This window comes from Trichoplusia ni, chromosome 7 (assembly GCF_003590095.1).
Source record: "Trichoplusia ni isolate ovarian cell line Hi5 chromosome 7, tn1, whole genome shotgun sequence".
Classification (NCBI taxonomy): domain Eukaryota; kingdom Metazoa; phylum Arthropoda; class Insecta; order Lepidoptera; family Noctuidae; genus Trichoplusia; species Trichoplusia ni.
The window spans coordinates 875,260-896,361 of NC_039484.1; the positions used below are offsets into that span (position 1 = coordinate 875,260).

Genomic DNA, 21,102 nt, shown 5'->3' on the forward strand with positions numbered 1-21,102 from the left:
GATTAATGCGGGGTCCTACTATGAGAAAAATAACAAGATATTGAAGAACAAGGTATTGAAAGTAACAATAAAACACAATATGTCAACAACACCTGATTATATTCAAGTAGGTCTGTGCTACATAAAAAAAAATATAAAACACCAACTGATATTATCCAGTAATATTACGAACAAATACGGTATGTATATGATTTCATTGAATTAGGATTTAAATGCAGTCAATTCTCAATTTGATAGTCGGCCAATTACTTTATAATGAAGAAATCAACTCTTAAAGCTAGCATATCCTACTTTAATAACTATGTACTTACACACTGTAAGTTTGTTTATAACTAGTATATCATATAAAAATGTATAATTAGAACAACATACATAGTTATTTAGAACATTCATACAGGATTTTGGACCCATTAGCACGAAGTCGGTGAATAAATAGTAACTTTTATTTCAATAAATTAGTCGTCGCTCAGTGCAAATGGGGCCGAGCACTTAATAGACTTTTGTTCAATTTTAACCAGTGCTAGAAAACCGCAGTAACAATTTGTATGTGTTTTCTGCGAACATTATTTTTTAATTAGCTACATCTTAGAATCGAGTCATAATTAACTATCATTAGGCTTTGTATACCAAACTTTAGTGCCATCCATCACAGACACATCAATAATAGTATTTATTTATATTCACTATGAGTCATCATTGTAGGCCTTTTAACTTCTTAGTAATCACACAAGATTCCTTGTAATCGGGGGCCATTGTACATAAACCGCCCGATCAGTCACACTATAATGAAAACCATAGCTATGAACAGACCTATAAAACATGGTCTTAAAATTGAGATATATAGATATTTATACATTTTATCTTTTCTGTGCAGACGGTTTATTTCGGCACGCGTGTACTTTAGAATTAACATCTTGACGTTCGAATGATTTGAAAGTAGCACCAACCGTTAGCAGGCATGTTGCTAGGTATGTTGCAATAAGTCTTAAGAAGTTAATCGGCCTGGATTTTGACTAGTTTTAATTGTGTTCCATGTAAGTCTATAATTTTAATTGCCTAGCGTTCTGTTGCGGGTCTGTCTTTTCAATTTACTGCCTCTGCTAAGACCTAAATATCAAGTTTTAATGTGACTGGAAAATGATTTTCTCTATAACATTCAAGAGCATGATCCTTAAAACACATTCTTCTAACGTAAAATTAAATACATCATCTACATGTTAATGAAAACTAATTTGCAAACATTTCAATAAACACGAGACGTATTAAAAAGATATGTAACATTTTAAACAACAAACAAAATTATTTATTTACTTCAAACTGAATTAATAACATTGCAATAGATTCGTCATTCCCATTCAAAACTGTTCTAAGCAGATATGTTTCTCGTGATAGTTTGGCAACATTGGCATCTCACAAAGCACAGAAACATTCGAAATAATAACATCAACTAATTCATTATATTCATAAAACGAAAAAAAAATAACAACATTCATTGTGGACATTCACATGAATTAAAATAATTGGACAAAATAAACATTGATTCACATGGACGTAAATAACATTCTAGCTGCTGTAAGATTTACCATTGGTTTAATTAGTACTACTTGTAATGGTATCAACTTGAATTTGCACCAACATAAGACATTCTTGTAAAAACATTGTTGGTTGGATATAATTCTATGCCAGTGAATCTCAACCTTTTCTGGACCTTCCTACTTAAATATTACACAGGCTAGACTATTATCAAGTCTCAAGCTTTCCTAATCCCTGTCTGGTTAGCCTTGTTCATTATAACTTTAGTTTGGACCCCGTGAGTTATCAACCCAGCCAAAGGTTGAGTATTACTGTTCAACACAAAATAACATAATCATTGGGTATACCAACAGTATTAATTCCAACATGTACTTAGCTAAATTGTTCAGTGGTATGTCTAATGACTGCTCACTTCACAAACACAGCTGTCAGCACCTTGGTATGGTCAGTGGTTCAACACTTCACTATAATCTTTGACTAAGACTTCTGGACTTTTGGCCTGTGTGTTAAGACTATGCAGTTGTCGGCTAACTGGTTGCGCATCGAGCTGTTCTCTTTGCGGACCTCGGCCAGTTCTTGATTGAGCCTTAAAATTTCTATAACCAGTTTCTCGTTTTCAACTTCCAATTTTTCTAATCTGAAAGGAGAATAGTAAATGATTAAGTATGAAACTTAGTGTTTGAAAAGAATAGGAGTGGGGAAGATCCAAACTCTGATTAAGTGTATGGAGATATGAGAACTGTAGCAAAATGAGACAGTTAAGGTCAAATATTTATTTTAATAAAGTATTTATCGGGATAGCCCGATTTGTTTTAGACCGAACTTGGCTAAGCTAACGGCGCGGCGCAGCTACGAGTCGAACTGACGAACTAGCGTCTCCTAACGAAACTAGTCGTTCTATCCTGAGATATAAGCGTGAGGAAAGCGTTATTAAATAAATAATTATGAATCTATCTCACAAAAGCTATAAATTATAAGTCAAGGTCTATACAAAACATTCTGATGTTAAGCAATCATAAAATGTACAGGTATACACACCTCTTCTGTTTTTCCGTAAGGTCAGTTATATGGTCACAGGCTTTGGCTAAGATCCCGCCTTTGCTTGCCGAGTCAGGTAGTCCAGAATTAGGCACTAGATTGGCTAGCTTAGAGATCCAATTGTTGATTTTATCTCGACGACGTCTCTCCACTTCGTTGTGTGTGGCACGCCGTTTGTCATCACGCTGTAAATAGTGTGTTAACTTATTTTAGTCAAATCTCTTTATTATTATTAGTACATATATCTACTGTTCTACAGATGGGCAGACTTTCAACTTCTTGCTGTGATCCTAGTTACTCAAAACTTTTAATCAACATTTGTGCAATAAAACTAAAAATTAATATTTTCGAGTTTCATTCATGAATGCGCCAGCTTGCTTTAACGCCATATATTAAGTTTTTATCAAACTAATATTATAAATGCGTAAGTATGTGTGTGTGTTTGTTACCTCTTCACACTTCCTCTTCGACTTTTGGTATGAACGGATGAGTACAAAAGCTAATTTAATTCAACTGAGTTAAAGGAAGGTAATGTAACCGATATACCGGCGGGCGAAGTCGCGAGTAACAACTAGTTAATGTACAAAAACCAACCTTTTTAGCCGTGACGGCTTTAACTTGCAAAGGATCCCTGCGGGCATTTTTCTTTGGTGAAGAAGTTCCAAAAACTTCCACGGGATTGCTTATCACATAGTATTCAGTACCTGTAACAAGATTAATTGAGTAAATAAATTTCCTCTTCAACAGCTAAAAAACTTCATATGCTCTGTCACTTTTTATATGTTTGAGAAGTAAACTAAATTACTACTATTTGAATTGATGAAAAAAATCTCTTGGTTTTTAACAGAATAATGTTAAAACATATGCAATATAGGAATCTTGTTCATAAGTTTTATGCGAGTATCAGTATTGGGTATATCAGTTCATAATTCTATTCACGAAGAACCATCGCTAAATTTCCTTACTATGGTAGGAAAATGAGTTTATTTTAGTGAGTAACCTAATAGGTATGGTATAAGTTAATTTGGTTAATTCTCATTTTATCTAAAAGTACCTGGTAAACATACAATTATGCTGAATTTAATATTATTGTTTTTACTTGTGATTGTTTACAATCTTTCTCAGTCAGTTATTTAGGTACACAACTTTTAAACAAAGTTATTTTAACTATGCAGGTTGGTCTGACAAATTTAAATATTTCATCCAGTCACCATTTGTCAGTTGTGTCTTCTTAATGTAACTAAGAAAGTATGTGCTACTAAAAATTCACATTGGTTTGAAACTGCAACTTATTCATGCATATCCATACATGGACCCATAACGCCTCCATGGCTTATTATATTATTATGGTCCTTGTACAAACATGCTAGCAACAGAAGCTAAATAAAATTGGGATTACTCACCATGGGGTGGTGAGTTGGTTATGGTGTTTCCAGATTGTTCTCCTGTCATAGGGATTAATTTATAGGTAACTGAACTAGCTGAAACAATATGGTAAAAATTGAGTTGACAATGAGATCCAACTGATTTTGTCTACATCAAAAAATAATAGAACACTAAAAGAAAAAACTGGAAAAAGAACCACAAATGGGAACATAGTTTTATCACAAAGATATTGACATTGTAGATGTAAACAACAATATAGATTGGGAATTTAATAATGCATAAGTACCCATTGATAACAATAATTGCCAAGCTTTAAGTTTTTAATATAAACCTAGTCTACACAATATTGTTATTTCTGTGAATACATGAAATGTCATGTTTACTCTTAGGGAAACATGTAAATAAAGTATTTTAAATGGCTTACGTATATCTTTGAAGTTGTACGAACTATTCTCGTTGGTATCCAAGTAAGATTGTGACACTAGTTGTGATCTATCCTCGTTACTTCCTGAAATTAAATTATAATTAAATTTAACCTTAATTGAATAACACAACTTTGTACAGGGATAATTAAATTGAACCTTGTTATGACAATTAGGGTTAATTCTATGTAACATTAAACAAATTATGGATGTTACAGTTTATTAATTGAAAATGTATACTAATTTACGAAATCAACAGAGTCAATACGCACCAAAAGAACCTTCATCTACCATGCCCATATATTCACCGTCTCCACTGGAAACAAATGCAATATTATATTAAATGCAAACACTTGAAGTTGAAAATAAAATCTAAATCGAGAGAACACTGCGTCGCCTGCCAAGTTGCAAAACTATAAACCAATGACCTTCGGGTGCTTAAATCACAATTATATAATGCACTATGCAAATAACACTGTTTTTAACTGCATATTACCTGATATCAAGCGAATTTTCATGCACGTCATCAACGTCAATTTTCACTTTGGCCATTGCGCGTAATTATTTTTGAATTTCCACAATTTGATCACGGGAACAAAATAAAGGGTCATGTGATGACACCATAGACTGATCCAAACTTTGAAAGAGAGTTGCCAGGCTGCGAATTAAGTTTATTTTATTTGGCATCGAGAACCAAAGAGCATGTAAGGGTGGATGTTGGATGCTGAACTGAACGGCAAGATTAATAAAAATATGATGAAATAAAATTATATTTTTTTTTGATGTTGTTATTTAATGTTATTTATTTAATATAAAATGTAGTAAAGTCTATAGTTGTATTTGTTTTTAACTTTAAAAGACACGTATTCAAATAAAAAAAAACTGTTATACTTGCCATCTCATGGAGATTGATTGAACTACTTGGAAGTTGCTGAAATTAAACTAAACAACCCACCGATAGAGTTGACTATATAGTTGGCAAACATATCTTGTAACTCAAACTCGTGTTTTATTGCACACGAGAGGGCGCTTTATTATTTGTTTGTTTTATAACATGCTGATCTCAGAACGTACTGGTCTGATTTCTAGATTTGTTAGATAGCCCCATTTATTAAGGAAGGTTATAGGAATCACGGTATTTTCAATAGAAGAGCAGCAATGACGAATTATTACTTTTGTGCATGCGCTGCGTCATCGGATAATGTTTTATTTATTTATTTATTTAATGATCACACTAATCTACCATTAAAGGTTAGATACTTAACCTAATGCGGTAGCTAGGACTAAAAACAAAGGTCTAAGTATTTATGTGAATTAGGGTTTCAAAGATTGAATTATTATGCACATAGTTGCAGGTCTAAATTCCAGCAACTGTTTTAATATGTAATTTTCTGATAATTCTGATATGCATAGGCAATAAGTTATCCCGATATACATGCCCATCATTGCTCCTCCTGGAATTGCTTGTTGCTTCATGCACTTTTCTCCTAGATATGAATGACTTAGTAGGTATGATATAATTATGAAAGGTTGAATTACTATTATTGATATGGAAGTGAATTTTGTTCCAATACAAAAGCTTATTCTTGAAGGTTTTTTTTCAAAAGGTTTTAATCCTTATCGTGCTAATCACACTGTATTATCAAGATAAAACGTCAAGCATTTCATGAATTTAATTTTGAATTAGGTTGCAATGATTAAATTTCGTCGAATAACTTGGAAGACATAACATAACTCCGCACCAAAGTAATTTTACTATTGTTGTAGAGCAGTAGCAAGGAATAAATAAAGTGAATATGTTGAATTAAAATGTAAATCCTGGAAAACGATATTTTTAAATTTAAACTTAAATAAAGGAGTCATAGAAAACCCTTTCACACTAACAAACATAAATAACATGAAGAAATGTCCAACAACATAAAATAATAATAAATTCAATCGATCATTCATTCAGACTCAAAGTGGCTTACAAATCCACCCCTAGGTGCATGTAGAACTAAAGTCCCGTCGTCTGTCTTTGACAAGCTTTGCGAGCCCCTCGGGGTCAGCTTTGGAAATGTGGAAAGTACCTACGGAAACTAAAGCTGGTAGTTCGAACCACTTTTTACCGATGATTTAGAATAGAATCGTTGATTTATGAATTGGAAAATCGTGGAGAATTGTCAATAAGGCTAATTTTAGATGATTGAAAGTAAGAAATACCTATTTGATACTCCAGCTTAGTTTTCATATAAAACCAAGAGTCTAGAATATAGACATTACAACGAGTTGCACAAGTGCGTTAAGAACTATTTGTAATTGTCTACATACAAAACAAGACACTTAAACAGACAAACATACGAGTATGTAAGACCGAACGGGGAATCCTCACGACCTACCCAACCCACCTTCTTGGGAGAGGCAGCGGATAGTCTGGTGGACTCTTACAGTTGAAACTAAACAACGAATAAAAATGCTTACGTCACCTCTCCACGACCTCATCAACAAACAAAGTTTAACTCAACAAAAATAACCCATTCAAGGGCTTTAAACGAAAGAAGGCTGCATTGTAGCACTGCATGGGCCCGATAAGCTCGCTTTTCATCTCTCCTCATTTCGCGCGCTATCTTTGACGACCAGCGATCAAATGTATTGAGTGTTGTAAATCGATAAATCTGTCGCCTTTCATGATGTTTTTATCGACATGACGCGGGAAATAACACCAATGATTTGACGGGCATCTTTTTGAATGCATTCCTGGTGCTATATGAGAAAGTTTCTGAATTAGTGCTTTTTGGTTCTTCGAAACCCCTGTGAACTTGTGCGTGTCTCTATTTTTGTTGTCGGTAATGCATCGTAGTATAATTTAATTAATTAAAAGAAGAAAGAAGACAATTCTTGCATTCCAATGCAGTCCCAGCCATCTCCATGTTTTGCCGTATCGATTGCGCTACGCTTCAATTACTTTATAAGCTAATAGGCTTCAGTTACTGAAAGTAGACATCGGGATCACGCAAATACCTTATTCCATATGTATAGAAGCTGTAATCGGCTTACGCTACACAACAATAATCTAAGTATGAGCTCAATAACAGTCACATAAGCTTTACTAACCATCAAGAGTAGTAAACTATATAGAACAAGTTATAGGTAGGTGTAACCTATTGATATTCCTTGATCCACCGATTTCAGTCGTAGTGTCACAAGATACCGTTTACAGTTTAATATTTATTCAAATAACTTATAAAAAAAAAACATCGTCGATTTTATTAAAAAGAAATCCCTTGCAGCCCTCCCTACACATCCCTGGTGGACACATTCTTAATCACCAAGAAAACAACATGAAAAGACAGTATCAAAGTAGTAACATATTAAATACTTCAGTTTGTTTTTCTCTCCCCAGATAACGAGATGAACATAACTCCATCTTACAAGACAGCTGGAATCGTCGTAGAGATTCCATAGTCCATACATTTCCTTTAAGATTCCCCCGCATAACGCCACTGGCATCGGGGGTAACATTTACGACTTTGTGAAGAGCCTGGGGTTCTCCAAAAGGTGTTAGGGGGTATTTTCCTGGCGTGTTTAATACTCGACCCTTACAACGTTGCGGGCACACCCTAATATTGTGAAGCTTGTTTCATGTGTATTAGAAAGCGTTTGTTTGTATTTGTCGTGAATGGTTGTCCAATTTGTTATGTGGAAATAGGAGACTGTTTTGGCCGTAATACAACGTTTTTTTAATTTTTATCTCGCTCAACAGATAGTTGCAGAGATTTTCCTTGATGGTGGAAATAAGACTCTTTAACGTGATGTTCAAAAATGATTTTAACATTTGACAAAGCCAAATTTTCTAGTCTTTTGTCAATAGGTGTGTGCTCACACGATATAAATTACATGTTGATATATTCTCACCTCCTGTATGCAAATATAATTACCGAAAGCAAACACGAGAATATTAAAGCGTTTACAGCTTAAATTGTTGGATATTATTAACAGCAAACCGCACTATCTTTGTCAGGGAGTTTGTGGTGTATACAAAATGGCTGACCTTCATTGCTCGAACAATGAGGGTTGGTGACAAGGCGGGATCTCTGAGGTCGATGTTACAGGCTGTAAAGACCGCAATGTCGCCTTCAATGCTAATTACACTTAACTATTTTGTATTTATACTACGTTTGTATGTAAACGTTGAACAACGTAAACGTTTCAATAAGCGCTAAATTGGACTGAAACGCTTTAATGTAAATATTGAACTGCGACCCAAACCAAAAGTCACATCACGTGCTGTAGAAGAATAACAATTTATTGATATTGATGAATATTTTCTGCAGCGTGTAAGAATGATGAAAGCGATATTTCTGTGTTTTATCGAAAAAAATACCTAAGACTGTTACTTTGGTGCTTCTGCGTTAACATGTCAGTCTTCTATTAGGGAAAATATAGATTATTTGAGTATGTAGTTTTGCGTCACTTTTAATTAATGATGTAAGCTGAAGCGGCGGGGTCGCGAGTCCGCGAGTTAGCTCATGATTAAAAACTCTGGTTGGATCCGAAACTAGTCGGGCATTCCCGATAATTGCGCGTTGGTAAACCGTCATTTAATAATGAATCAGTTTCACGATAGTTCCTATCTCATCGGCCTAGCCTTTTCCCAACTATGTTGGGGTCGGCTAGGCCTCATCGGCTAGAATTCCTATCTATAAACAAAATAAAGAAATCCAGGTTAGCAGAACTTTTGATCTAAATATTTCTTTAACAGGCGGATAGGCATAATCCTATTAGCCAGTATCTATTTTAAGATTTCTTAGTATTTCAGTAGAACATTCTAGAATAAACCATTAATGAGGCATAACATTAAAATAAACATCTAAATCAAGTGACCTTTAAACTGTATTTTGATACTTTAACAAGTGATCTTTTTTTAATGATTTGTAAAAATAACTCCTGTATAAAGAAGCGAACTTGTGAGGAAAATTCATGTTTAAATATTGATATAAAATATTAGTTTGACAGAAACCAGCTTCAAACAGTATGCAAATGTGGCAGCTTATGGGGGTCCAAACCAAATTTAACTTAATTTAAACTTTTGAACTAATTAGTCTCTTCGTAAATACTTTTAGTTTTAAATTGTAATTAATGTATTGTAAGTAAAATGAAGTGTTAAAGTTCTGCTATTGGCTGGTAGACATTATTTATTGGTAGTTTATAATTATAATAGGTATTCCAGCCTTACGACGACCTCCGTGGTTGAGTGGCGTACGGACTGGTTTCAAGGTGTCGCTAGCTCTGAGGTTCCAGGTTCGATCCCCGGTTGGGTCAATGTAAAAAATCTTATTTCTACATTGTCTCGGGTCTTGGTGTTTGTGGTACCTGCTTTGTATCTGAATTCCATAACACAAGTGCATTAGCAACTTACTTTGGGTTCAGAACAATGTATGTGATGTTGTCCGCATTTATTTATTTATATATTATATTTATATTTTTATATATATTACATATTGGTAAAGGTTTTTGAAGTAATAATAACTTTCGTGAAACGGATTCATAATTATTTATTTAATAACTGTTCAGTCAAGTGTATTTATTAGTAACAGCCCGACTCATTTCGGATTTAATCAGTCGCCTAACCAACTCGAGTCGAAGCTGTTTATGATAAAGGGCTCTTTTTGGATCTTAAACTGGTCGTGCTATCCCTGTAAATAGGCGTGATTTAATCGTCATTAAATAAATGTTTTAAAAATAATTATAATGAAGTTCCCGTAGACAAAAATGTACTTGTGGAATCACTAACGAATGTAGCGAATTCGTAAGTGATTGATTTAAGAAACGTCTCTGGACATAAGGTAGTGGTTTTGGTTCTAAAGTTTTTAATGTAAATTCTATACAATTTAGTGATTTTTACCAACTTTCGTACCTGTAAATTTACTTCATATCCGTTTTGTCTCCACATTTTTCTTGGTTTTAGTTGGATCTTTTAGAGGAAGTGAGATATGGCTTCCTAGTGTAGTACGATACCTCGCTTTTACAAAAATAACAGTTCTTATAAAAAAAAATCTTAAACGTACATTAGAAAAAACAACGGTCTAAAATCCTGATAAAATTACACCCTTTTAAGTTATTGAACCAAAAACTCAACAAAATACACAGTAATCCACAATACATGTTAATATGTAAGCTTGACAGTCAAATTACACAGTGATAACAATCTAATCTAATGTATATAACCTAAGGCTACCCTGGTTATGACGGCTCGCCATTTTATATCGACTATTACGTTTTATTTTGCCCTCGGGATCTTTGTATAATTGTATAGGAACCTTCATTGTTTGCTCTTCCTACCTTTATTTGGTTAAATTATATTTTGTAGCAGAATATTATGTATTTATTTTGACCTAAACGTGGAAGGTTTTGGGGTAGTGTATTGAGGTCGAAATTTGTAGTTTTCTAATTTCTGTTTTGTTCAGATTTCTATAGCATTTACTAACTAATTAGCTGTCCAATTTTAGGTCAAATTATGATTGCTGACTGCGTAGAATTTATTTAGTATTTAGTTTCAATTGACCAACCACTAACAAGTTTTATGTTCCTCATGTTGACTATAATTCAAATTACAGAGATTATTATTGAAATTATGCATATAATATATATACCTATATATTAAGCGAGCAATATATGAACAACCGGACAAACCTATCTATTTACTCTCAAGCAATGCCTTGCACAAGCATTATTCTCATTGTCTTCATATTCGATGCAAAAACCTTTCCTTCATAAGTACACGGCCTGATCAATCACTGTAGATGGCATAAGCGATCGTCATCAGTCCACGCACTAGCTGAACTGGCTCGAAGTAAGACAGCGTTGATGGATTGATTGAGACCCTAATCCACTCACGTTACCCTTGGAAACTTTTGTTTCAAACGTTTATAGTGAGTCATATGGATGAATGAGGTATAGCCTCAATCTATATGTATGTATTTTGTTTTATATTTGCTTGCGTGAAAGAAAAGAGGGGTGTTATAAGTTCGACATGTCCTTCTGTCTGTCTGTGGCATCATAACTTTGGAACGGATTGAACTATTTAAATTTAGTTTATTTTATATTAAAGGAGAAGTATGTGCGAGTGTTCTTAGAAATGACATCAAAAACGGTCGTGCCTTTTAAAAGTTGTGGAGTGTAAAAGTTGGGAAGAATAAACGTGTCTGCAATAATATTTGACTGGGATTTCAAAAAGCACTGAAATAGAATATTGATGACTTAATCAAGAGAGTTTTTAGTTTCATGTAATTGGTGAAGAGATAGAATATTGGTTAAGACGAAAATAGGATAAGGAGGTCTGATTGTCAAGGAAGAGTATCAGTTAATACATCTCAATCCTTGCAATAATACATTGTCATGTGGATGATCGACGGAGATATTTTATTTTATCTTGCTAGTTAGCTATTTTTAAGGGAAATGTTCTATTGTTTAATACGCATGGCCTAAAGCATGACGCCAGTTTACTAGGAGACAATTTGTCTCTACCCTACTATCCTCATGCAAGCCTATTGACTATTGAGTTTCGTACATATCCACGCATCGCCGGGTACTAAACTTTAGTCGCCGCAGTTTGTCACTTCTCTTTGGGATAGGTATCGGGGCGCATCGTTTTGAATACTACCGGTACCTGTCTTGTATGATTGGTATTTAGACTTTAAATGTGCAAATGACTGTTCAGTATTTTTTCATGTGTTAGTAACCACATCAATATCTAAGTACCAATCCATTTAAAGTTAATCTATGGTTTGGATTGCTGTCTGGATGGTAGAGAATCACAAACCAGCCTTGCAGAAGGAAATTCGCCGGATCCGCTAGTGATGGAATCGAAGATGTAAATGTTATAACGAAACACAATAATACGAGTTCCGTCACGTAAACAAGGTTTCATAACAAAATCTCATTCCTATATCTATTTTGATTCCCTAAAAGAAAATTCAATATCGAAGCTTTCATAAATAAGAAACTCTATCACGTGAGACCTAAGCCAAGAAAGGTGAACCTGCGAATAGATTCCTGGAGCCTATCACTAGATCTTAAACTAATGTTATTTCAGTAGTGGAAGCAAGACAACTGCATGGCGTATAGCGTCATCTCTCTTCCACATCTGCAATCTCTTACTCTGTGAGGTGTGTAAGAAATATGAATACAATATTCGAAGAGCTGTTGTAATGTACCTACAACAAATGAAAGCCTAGATAAACTGGTCTAGAGTAAAATGACTGAGAAGCTTGAGCTACCGGAACACCTGATTGTTGATTAAAAAGGTTGGCAAAACGAGGTCCGAAGTGGCACGTTGTAATTAAGATTTTTAGTTAAAATACTGGACTATAGAATCTGTTTTCAGACACGTGTGTATAGTAGAAAAAATATCTTAAATAGATAACCCACTTTACATTAGATATATAAAGGATCAAGGACCCAATGCGCGGTTCGTAAAGTTATTAAACTCACTACAATACAAGAACAACAATTACTCCGAACATATTTCAATTAACTTTCACATAAGCTTATAAACACATCATGTAACTCTAGATACGTATTATTCTCGAGAAGAAATATGCGTGTACCCGAAAAACGGTTTATCTAAGGCGTTAGTAAACCCGGTATTCTTGGGTGTAAGCCCAATAAGTCCTTAATGTAATGCGTTGACATCCAGCTAGGTAAGTGTATTGAATGTGACGTGATTATTATGAGTTCATTTTGTATATTTTTAGCAAGTTTCGTATTGTGAGAATTTTTAGGTGTTGTTTTTTTTTCTTGTCTCTATTTCAGGTATTTAATGTTTGTGTCTCGGGGAGTTTCATAAATATTCCAGTCCCATGCACAAAGACTCAAATATTTGCACTATGCGGGGATCGAACTTTAGACACGTAGGTACCTAGAACTACGAGAGCGCCAAATCCACTGAGCTGACCCACTCGTGCTCTCACATCACCGCTTAAGGATGCATAAAAATCTCTCCCATCATCACCAAATTGTTTTGTTGTCAAACGACCTCATTTGTTAATTACTTCGTTTAGATTCTAATCAAAACTCAATTTACTTTCAACAATTTACCGTTCGAGTAGACTTATAAAGGCCTTAAATCTCGTTTCCTTCTACTGCCACTTCCAGTTGGCTTGTCAGAACAAATGACGTTTACTAAGAAGTCTGTCATTGGTCGGATTCTTCAAGATTAGGGGTCTATTATCAAAACATTCGCTATTTCAATATAAATAAATAAATTAATATTCCACAACTTTCACACAACCCCATCTAGTCTCAAATTAAGCAGAGCTTGTATTATATTATTACCTTTATACATAATATAGATAAATTACACCCAGACACAGAACAAATGATCGTGCTCATCACACAAAAATTTGTCCTGGATGGGAATCGAACCCACGACCTCCGGCATAGCAGTCAGGGTCACTAACCACTGGACCAACAAGGCCAGTCAATATCGATCGGTGCTCGTAAATACCTCCGGTTCATTAAGAGCGGGAATTGATTTGAGGCGTCATATTAGACAGTTATCAATTATTGTGTCTAACAGTACTCTTAAAATTGTCTTGTATCAATCTGAATGATCTGCGTTCACCCTTAGGAGGGTTATTCTGAGAACATTCGCTATTTCGTCTTAGGTCGACAGTCGTAAATCCCGTTCTATAAAGTTTAATTAACGTAGTACCGTCACTGTGTTCATCATTAGGTCGGCCAGGAGTACATAATAGGGTTCCAACTTTGGCAATATTCTAAAGCTAGGCTTTTTACTAATTATACGAGACAAGTTTGGGGCAATTTAGATTATAAATCATAATTAACTTTATGTAGAACTGTGACATTTCGTTCGGGTTTCCTATTTTATTGTCATTTAAGCTGTGTTTGGTCTTCATTGTTTCAAAGGACATGGCCGGAAATTGTATGGATCTGTGCCCCAGCATGTACACGAATAAAATCTACATCAATTAATAGTAAACATCGTCAGAAACAAGAATAAAAAAGATTTATTTTGCTCAGCAGTCGCTGACAAGAGTTATGAAGGTTGAAAGTTAAGTAAGGTTAGGTTGAAATTTAAACTATGGTTAAAGCACTTTTATGTTCCTGGTATATAAATATTTAATCTAGACCTTTAATATTCATAATTCAATCACTTGAACACTGAGAGCAGCATTATTTTTCAATTTGAGTAAATCTAATTGATTGGAAGTTAGAACAATATTATTCTACTGATAACATTTTGGATTAGACGGCAAATAAAAGAAATTAAATTGTTGAAACATTTAATATTAATAAAACATTATAAAACGCGGCTGGTGAAAAGACAGCTTCTTGGTATCTCGTCCATACCAAGTACCAAAGAATTGTCATAATGTGAGCACAACATCCAACAGTCCGGTTGCCAGATACACAATTACACCAATAACTTAAGATACCATTTCTAGGTTGGTCTTCAAATGAGGGAAGCTCGTCAAACAAAAAAATACGTGTAATATTCACGCCTGGACGTATGTCTCGATTTAATACGTCCTTTTAATAGAAGAGGATGATTTCCTTCAATTTCAAGAGCGAAAGTATTTGTTAAACTTGTGTTCTCCAATAATAACTCCCATTCATTATAATGCGCATAAAGCTTATTATAAAACAGCAAGGCTGATTTAATTAAGGTAGGCAATAAATAACCTGCACTTTGCTGACCGCCTAGATGTATTAGCACAACATCTATAATTAGGTAGGGCAATTAATGAAACATCTTGACCTGGGCCAAGATGAAGTTGTGGGGCAAGTGGTGGAGGAATTGGTTTTTGGATATTTTGATCAGGTTGGTGATCTTCTAAGGCGTCGAAAACGGTTGGAATCAGTAATAATTCTTCGGCTCACTTCTCTGTTAGCTCTCATGTAACAACCATGACATAAAAAGTTGGCTGCTCTAACCTGAAAAAAAAAGATGAAGCTAATTCCACTCACACTTGACAACCAATAGCTTAACTTTCTATATTTGTGAACTTAAATGTATTTACATAACAATATTATTATTTTATTGCCAACATCAAAGCAACACACATATTACAAAATAAAATACCCCATCTCATCTCTGTCAATCAAACGGATACTCATACAGTTTTTACCAATATATAGAGTGATTAATGAGGAAGGTGAAAGTATATAATACATCCATATTATAGCATAGAAATACAGAGAGTTCCAAAGATTTGTAAAATCCATGTGGAGTCAGAGTAAATCACTAGTTATCTAAATAAGGCAAGTAAAGACTTGTCCTAACTGATTCTTACTTGAAAATATTCCTCATTAATAATAATTAATATAAAATCAGCATTAAATATTACTTTATAGTAACTATATTGACTCGCCTGTTACATTTTGAATTAGAACTTCAAATAAGTTTAAATTATTTAATGTGATTGACTACTACACTATTAACACTGTAACAATTATTCACATGTAGATATTTAAAAACGTACTACTTACATGTCATCATGTAAGTACTGCCACAGTGATACAACTGAGGCGAGAGGGCTTCCCTCCAGAATTTCGTGTCTTTTGGCATGTGTAACAGATTTACCACAGCCATACATTGGTATGACCGAGTTGTCTTTCCCTGGAATTCGTTGCAAGACATCTTGATATCTTGTCATAACACGCACCACAGACATGGCTATGAGATGATAACTGTGAAGGTAAAATAAGTATCTTTATTAGTCTTGAGATTATAGATAGGTATTTAAATAATATGAATGCTGTAGAAAAAAGATTTAATGATGCTACAACATACCTCGAATGTTAACCACTCCGATAAAAGAACAGTCATATCGGGAGGTAATGATGATAAAACATGTCTCCTGATACGTTCTCCGATTGTGATCCGGTTGTAAAAGGTCCATTTTCCTTAAGTATACACAGTACTAGTTAGTGGAGCACTCACGTGGGGCTACGACATATTATAAACGAAAAAACAAACCGGCCAGTTTATTGTTTACAAATTATGTGAGAATGTGATTTGACATTGACATTAGACGCTCGATATTCATCACTTCAATGTTGTCAGCACAAAAGTGACTATCTTCCTTTGTACGCGAACTTCGTTTTATTTACTTAATAATATTTAGGGTTTCATTTATTTAAATAAATCAGAAAGCTTAAAAAAAATATGTGTTATGTAAGTTATAATTATTTATGAACATTTTACATTTTAAGCTCGATGTCTATAGTGACGGACTTTCCCTACTTTGTTCTTTGTGAATATTATATGGCAACATTAAGGGTACTTTTGAGTGGAGTACAAACGAAGAAAATCTTTTTATTGTATGTTTTTTTCTCCCGCTGCTACAGTAAATTGAGCTTTTTTCAAAATTCCTTATTCGTTTTTTTATAATTATTGGTTTTATTTTGGTTCTTGTACACTCTGGGGCAGAATCCGGCCAAGTCCTTTGTGTTAATCTTGACTCTTTGCCAAATTGTGTGATTCCGATTCAATTACTTCAGATTTCTAAACTTCTTTCGTTAATAAGTTGAGAGTTCTTACATTTGTTGTGATTGCGAAGGGCAACTAAAACAGAATGATAAACTTTGACATTACTGCCATTTGGGGCGAGGGTCGGGTAAATACCACTGTTTTTGTAACCGAGGGTCAAAAGCTTTTCGACGTTAAGGTTTTTTATTACGAAAATAAACTACGCATTCAACTTTAGACTTAATTTACTTATGCATGTTTAAATTAGGGAACTTTGTGTGTGTTTTCACATTTTAAATTTGTATTAAAATGTCTCTAAATATTACAAATAGTTTTTTTTATTGATGAACAAAATATTAATAAAATGCAAATAACGTAAATTGAACTTCTTTTTCAAAAAAAATAATTAGAAAAGACATACAAATTTTTCCTTTTGACGACTAAAAAAGTGAGGCAAAATATCATGATTAAAAAATGTTCGTTCTACTCATTTTCCAATAGATTACTGAGACTGTGGGCCGCATGACTGGCAGATTCATTCATCCCGGTAAATGAATTTGGGTGGCGCAGTGACATTGCCGTTTTGTAAATAACTTCGGCAAGCTTCGAATGAAGTGGAAATACACTGAAGTCATGACATTATGGATGTGAAGTTAATGATCTCGGGTCTTGAGTTACGAAACTTAGGTCGGAATTTTTAATATTTAATATTAAAGTTAGAATAGTATTTTTCTGTAAGTATTGACGTCGATTTTAACCGTTATCTTTATTTTTTGTAGATATCATCATGACTTTACATTTTTTTATGTTTCTTTTTAATAACATCGATGTGGTATAATAAAATAATTTTATCTTGAAAATCAAGAGAAATCTAATTACGCTGAAAAATGTCTTTATAAACAGCGTTCTTATTTTTCTTCTTACATAACACTGATCAATTGGGAGTCGGACGCGCGAAACCAATTGTCCCATATGTCATATGTGACAAATAATTTGAGGGCAGGTACCTTTGGGTACGGAACTCTGAAAAACCAAATTTTAATCAGTCGATGACAGTCTTGTGGCTTAGAGATATGTCGTTTTGACAAGCCATTGGTTTCCTTAAAACAGTCTATGATAAAATACTGTAGGAATTTTCAAAAACTTACTCTTTTCCGATAAAAATGATTTCCTATTTTTTCATAAACCACTTAACTTGTTTATAAGGTCTGAATTCTAACGGCTGTAATGTCGAAATAAACATTATTTGTATCAATACAAGGTATGACCCCAAGGCTTAACGACCCTCTTAAAATTATTTGTCACACTAACCGGGCTTGAAACAAAAGCCAAATTTGCTGAAACAAGTTAGGGTGCCGTAACGGGGCTATTAAAATATGTATGTGTTGGTATTTTGTATCTATTGTTATTTTTATATTTTACGTTACATACTATAAATTAATAAGAAAGCATAGAATATTGTTTGATGCTTTTGTAAATGTGCCTGTATTGTGTTTTTTTTTTGGAAATCTAAATAAATAAATAAATACTGAAATTTTAATATTTTAATATTATGTCATGACTTCAGTGTGCTCTTCTTACAGCTTACCATGGTCTCGTTTCCTCTATTATTAGATACGGTATTATCTTTTGGGGTAACTCTACCAACAAAGAATTAGTTTTCAAAGCTCAAAAGCGATGCTTAAGGACTATGTTCAAGCTGACAGTCACTGATAGCTGTAAACCGTATTTAAAAAAAATTAGAATATTAACCCTTCCGTCTCTGTACATTTTAGAAACGGCCGTATTTGTAAAAACAAACCCTCATTTATTTGCAAAGATGTCTGATGTAATTAATCGCAATAGACGCGATAATAGCAAATTGTGTATTCAAACATCAAAAACAACTATGATGCACAATAGCATTTTTTGTATGGCTCCAAAAATTTACAATAAAATACCGTCACTCTGGAAAGACCTAAAAATTGAAATTTTCAAAAAGCAATTAACTAAATTCTTAACTGATAAATCTTATTATTCTATTGAAGAGTTCCTGCAGGATAAAATATAACAGCTGATTTACTGCTCCATACTTTCTATTCTAATTGTATTTCTTTGTTTTACAATTATAACTTTATTAGTGGTAGAGCAACTATGTGCTAGAATTATATAATTATAGTGTTGTTGGTATTGTTAATATTTTTTGTTGTATTAACTTAAAACTAATAAATACTTAAGTATAATTGTTAATTTGGAGAGGTTTAAAATGTTTATTTCAAAATAATAAGATTATTTTTTCTTTCTTTATATTTGTATGCTGTAATGGCTAAACATGACTGTTACTTTTATTTTTCTTTTTAACACCCTGCATGCACACTATGTATGTATACTCATGTTTTACAAATAAAAATATCTTTTATCTTTATCTTTTATCTTTTAAATAAATTTGAATTTCAACAAATTTCAAAAATAATTTTCAATTTGTCTGCATTTTTCACATGTACCTTGTCTCAAAACTTCGGACTGATATGAAAAATGGAATATCTGTCGTTTGGTCCCATAAATTATTCATCAGGTTTGTCTTAGTAGTTTTCATTTGAAGTCGGTTGTATATATTTGTTGTTAAAAAAAACATCTTTCTCATCCTTAATTATTTGATTTCACCTTACGAAATGAAATTATCAATAGGGGTACATTGATTTTAACGTACACTCGCAAAATACCTAGTCTGGAAGAAAAAATAGGGAGGCTTTTGCCCAGCATTGGGATCTCCCTGACACAGGCATTATGTTAAGGTTAGGCTCCCCGCAAATTAGGGCATTACACCATCTACCTCCAGGCTTCGCAGTCATACAACATATTTTTTATGTATAAATTAGTAAGTATAATGAGCATTATTGATAGTTCTGCAAGCTTTATCGCTGAACATTTCATGTAAAGATCTCGCTTACGAATTGAATTCGTGAAGGCAAAAAAATATGAATTTTCTTTTGAATTTCAGCTATAAGCTTCTTAGTTTCAAGGTATTATTTTTAACTTGTTTTACTCAATGTATCGTGCTGTGTATCTCTATTTTGGTTAGAAAAAAAATCTATATTAACATTTCGAATAATTTAATTAGTTTTCTTTGTGTAACATAATTTGTTAAATAAATATTAAAACGATACAGCCATAAATACGATCGTTAATATTTAGTTAATTTACTTTTATGAATATTTATGCCTGTTTTATCGCTAACGTTTTCTTCGTAAACCTTGGGATTCATATTCCGTCTTTGGAATATGGTTGCTTTTAATATACTAGTACAAAGCCTGAAATATTCAGATGTGGTTATATTTTTTTTGGGTCTTGACATAATTTTTGTTATTTTATGTCATTTAAATTTTAATCGAATAATCTGAAAGACAACAGTGCACATGAACGAATGACTTTAAAAGTAATTTTAAAATTCTTCGCTTGAATTAACAATTTAATACTCATAAAAAACGAAAACTCTATTGCTAAACTCTTATTTTTTATGGGACCAAATATCAGCTATTAAATTGAGGATCAGAATGAATGAAATTAAATCATGAATTCAGAACGTCCGCTCTTTTCAAAGTAGTTAAAAATAGACCTCAAAGGGTAAACAATAGAATTATCGATTGCCACCACGCTTGAGTAGTCACAAACACAATTGTGTACAGCGTGTCTTAAATTCGATTACCTGGTGAAGCCAATTGGGTTTATTTTGCTTATTTTCCGCAAAACATTGACCCTGGATAAAAAAATAGTGAGAAAAAAAAATCTAATTTATTTATTTATTTATTTTATTTATTTAATAATTTATGTACACACACAAGAGTTCTTAAAAGTAACATACATAAATATAAATGATGTACAAGGGTACTGCTTATTTCTTAAGAAATCTCTCTGAAATTTATGTTCTACAGCTTATTGTTTAAATTGTCAATCTTATACTAATAATGGATCACATTAAATAATAAGAAAAGTGATATGATCAATGGTACCTCTCAATCCAAAAATTCCATAGTTTGTTACATTATGCCACTTGAATTATTTGTTAAAGCATTTTAAAACTAAATTCCCAAGACATCGGATGATACAACATTTCTGCATCTATTTACCCCAACAATTCATCGGAGTCATACAAAAACCGAATTCAAACAGGAAAAGGATTTACAGAATAACAAAGCTATCCACTTATTTGGTTACATGTCATATTGGGAACATAATTCGCGTGTAGTGAACAGGCGTACCCTTGTCAAG

The 21,102-nt window shown here is 33.3% G+C and overlaps 1 protein-coding gene and 1 long non-coding RNA gene across 3 annotated transcripts; both read right to left on the minus strand.

Annotated features, from left to right (window-relative positions):
* Positions 1 to 80: 80 nt before the first annotated feature.
* On the minus strand, positions 81 to 5,030 carry LOC113495652 (upstream stimulatory factor 2). 2 transcript variants are annotated; one of them, XM_026874497.1, is made up of 7 exons: positions 4,876 to 5,028; positions 4,652 to 4,695; positions 4,382 to 4,465; positions 3,975 to 4,052; positions 3,166 to 3,275; positions 2,572 to 2,756; positions 81 to 2,170 (listed from the first exon to the last, which is right to left on the minus strand). In XM_026874497.1, the coding sequence occupies exons 1-7, from the start codon at positions 4,929 to 4,931 to the stop codon at positions 2,011 to 2,013; spliced, it is 717 nt and encodes a 238-aa protein (XP_026730298.1). In that variant the 5' UTR covers positions 4,932 to 5,028; the 3' UTR covers positions 81 to 2,010. The 2 variants fall into 2 exon arrangements, with proteins under 2 accessions (XP_026730298.1, XP_026730299.1); XM_026874498.1 differs by lacking the exon at positions 3,975 to 4,052 and having other exon boundaries at positions 4,876 to 5,030.
* Positions 5,031 to 14,830: 9,800 nt separating this feature from the next.
* On the minus strand, positions 14,831 to 16,200 carry LOC113495940. The gene is made up of 3 exons (XR_003400767.1): positions 16,177 to 16,200; positions 15,873 to 16,073; positions 14,831 to 15,317 (listed from the first exon to the last, which is right to left on the minus strand). It is a non-coding gene; the product is annotated as an uncharacterized LOC113495940 (long non-coding RNA).
* Positions 16,201 to 21,102: the final 4,902 nt, after the last annotated feature.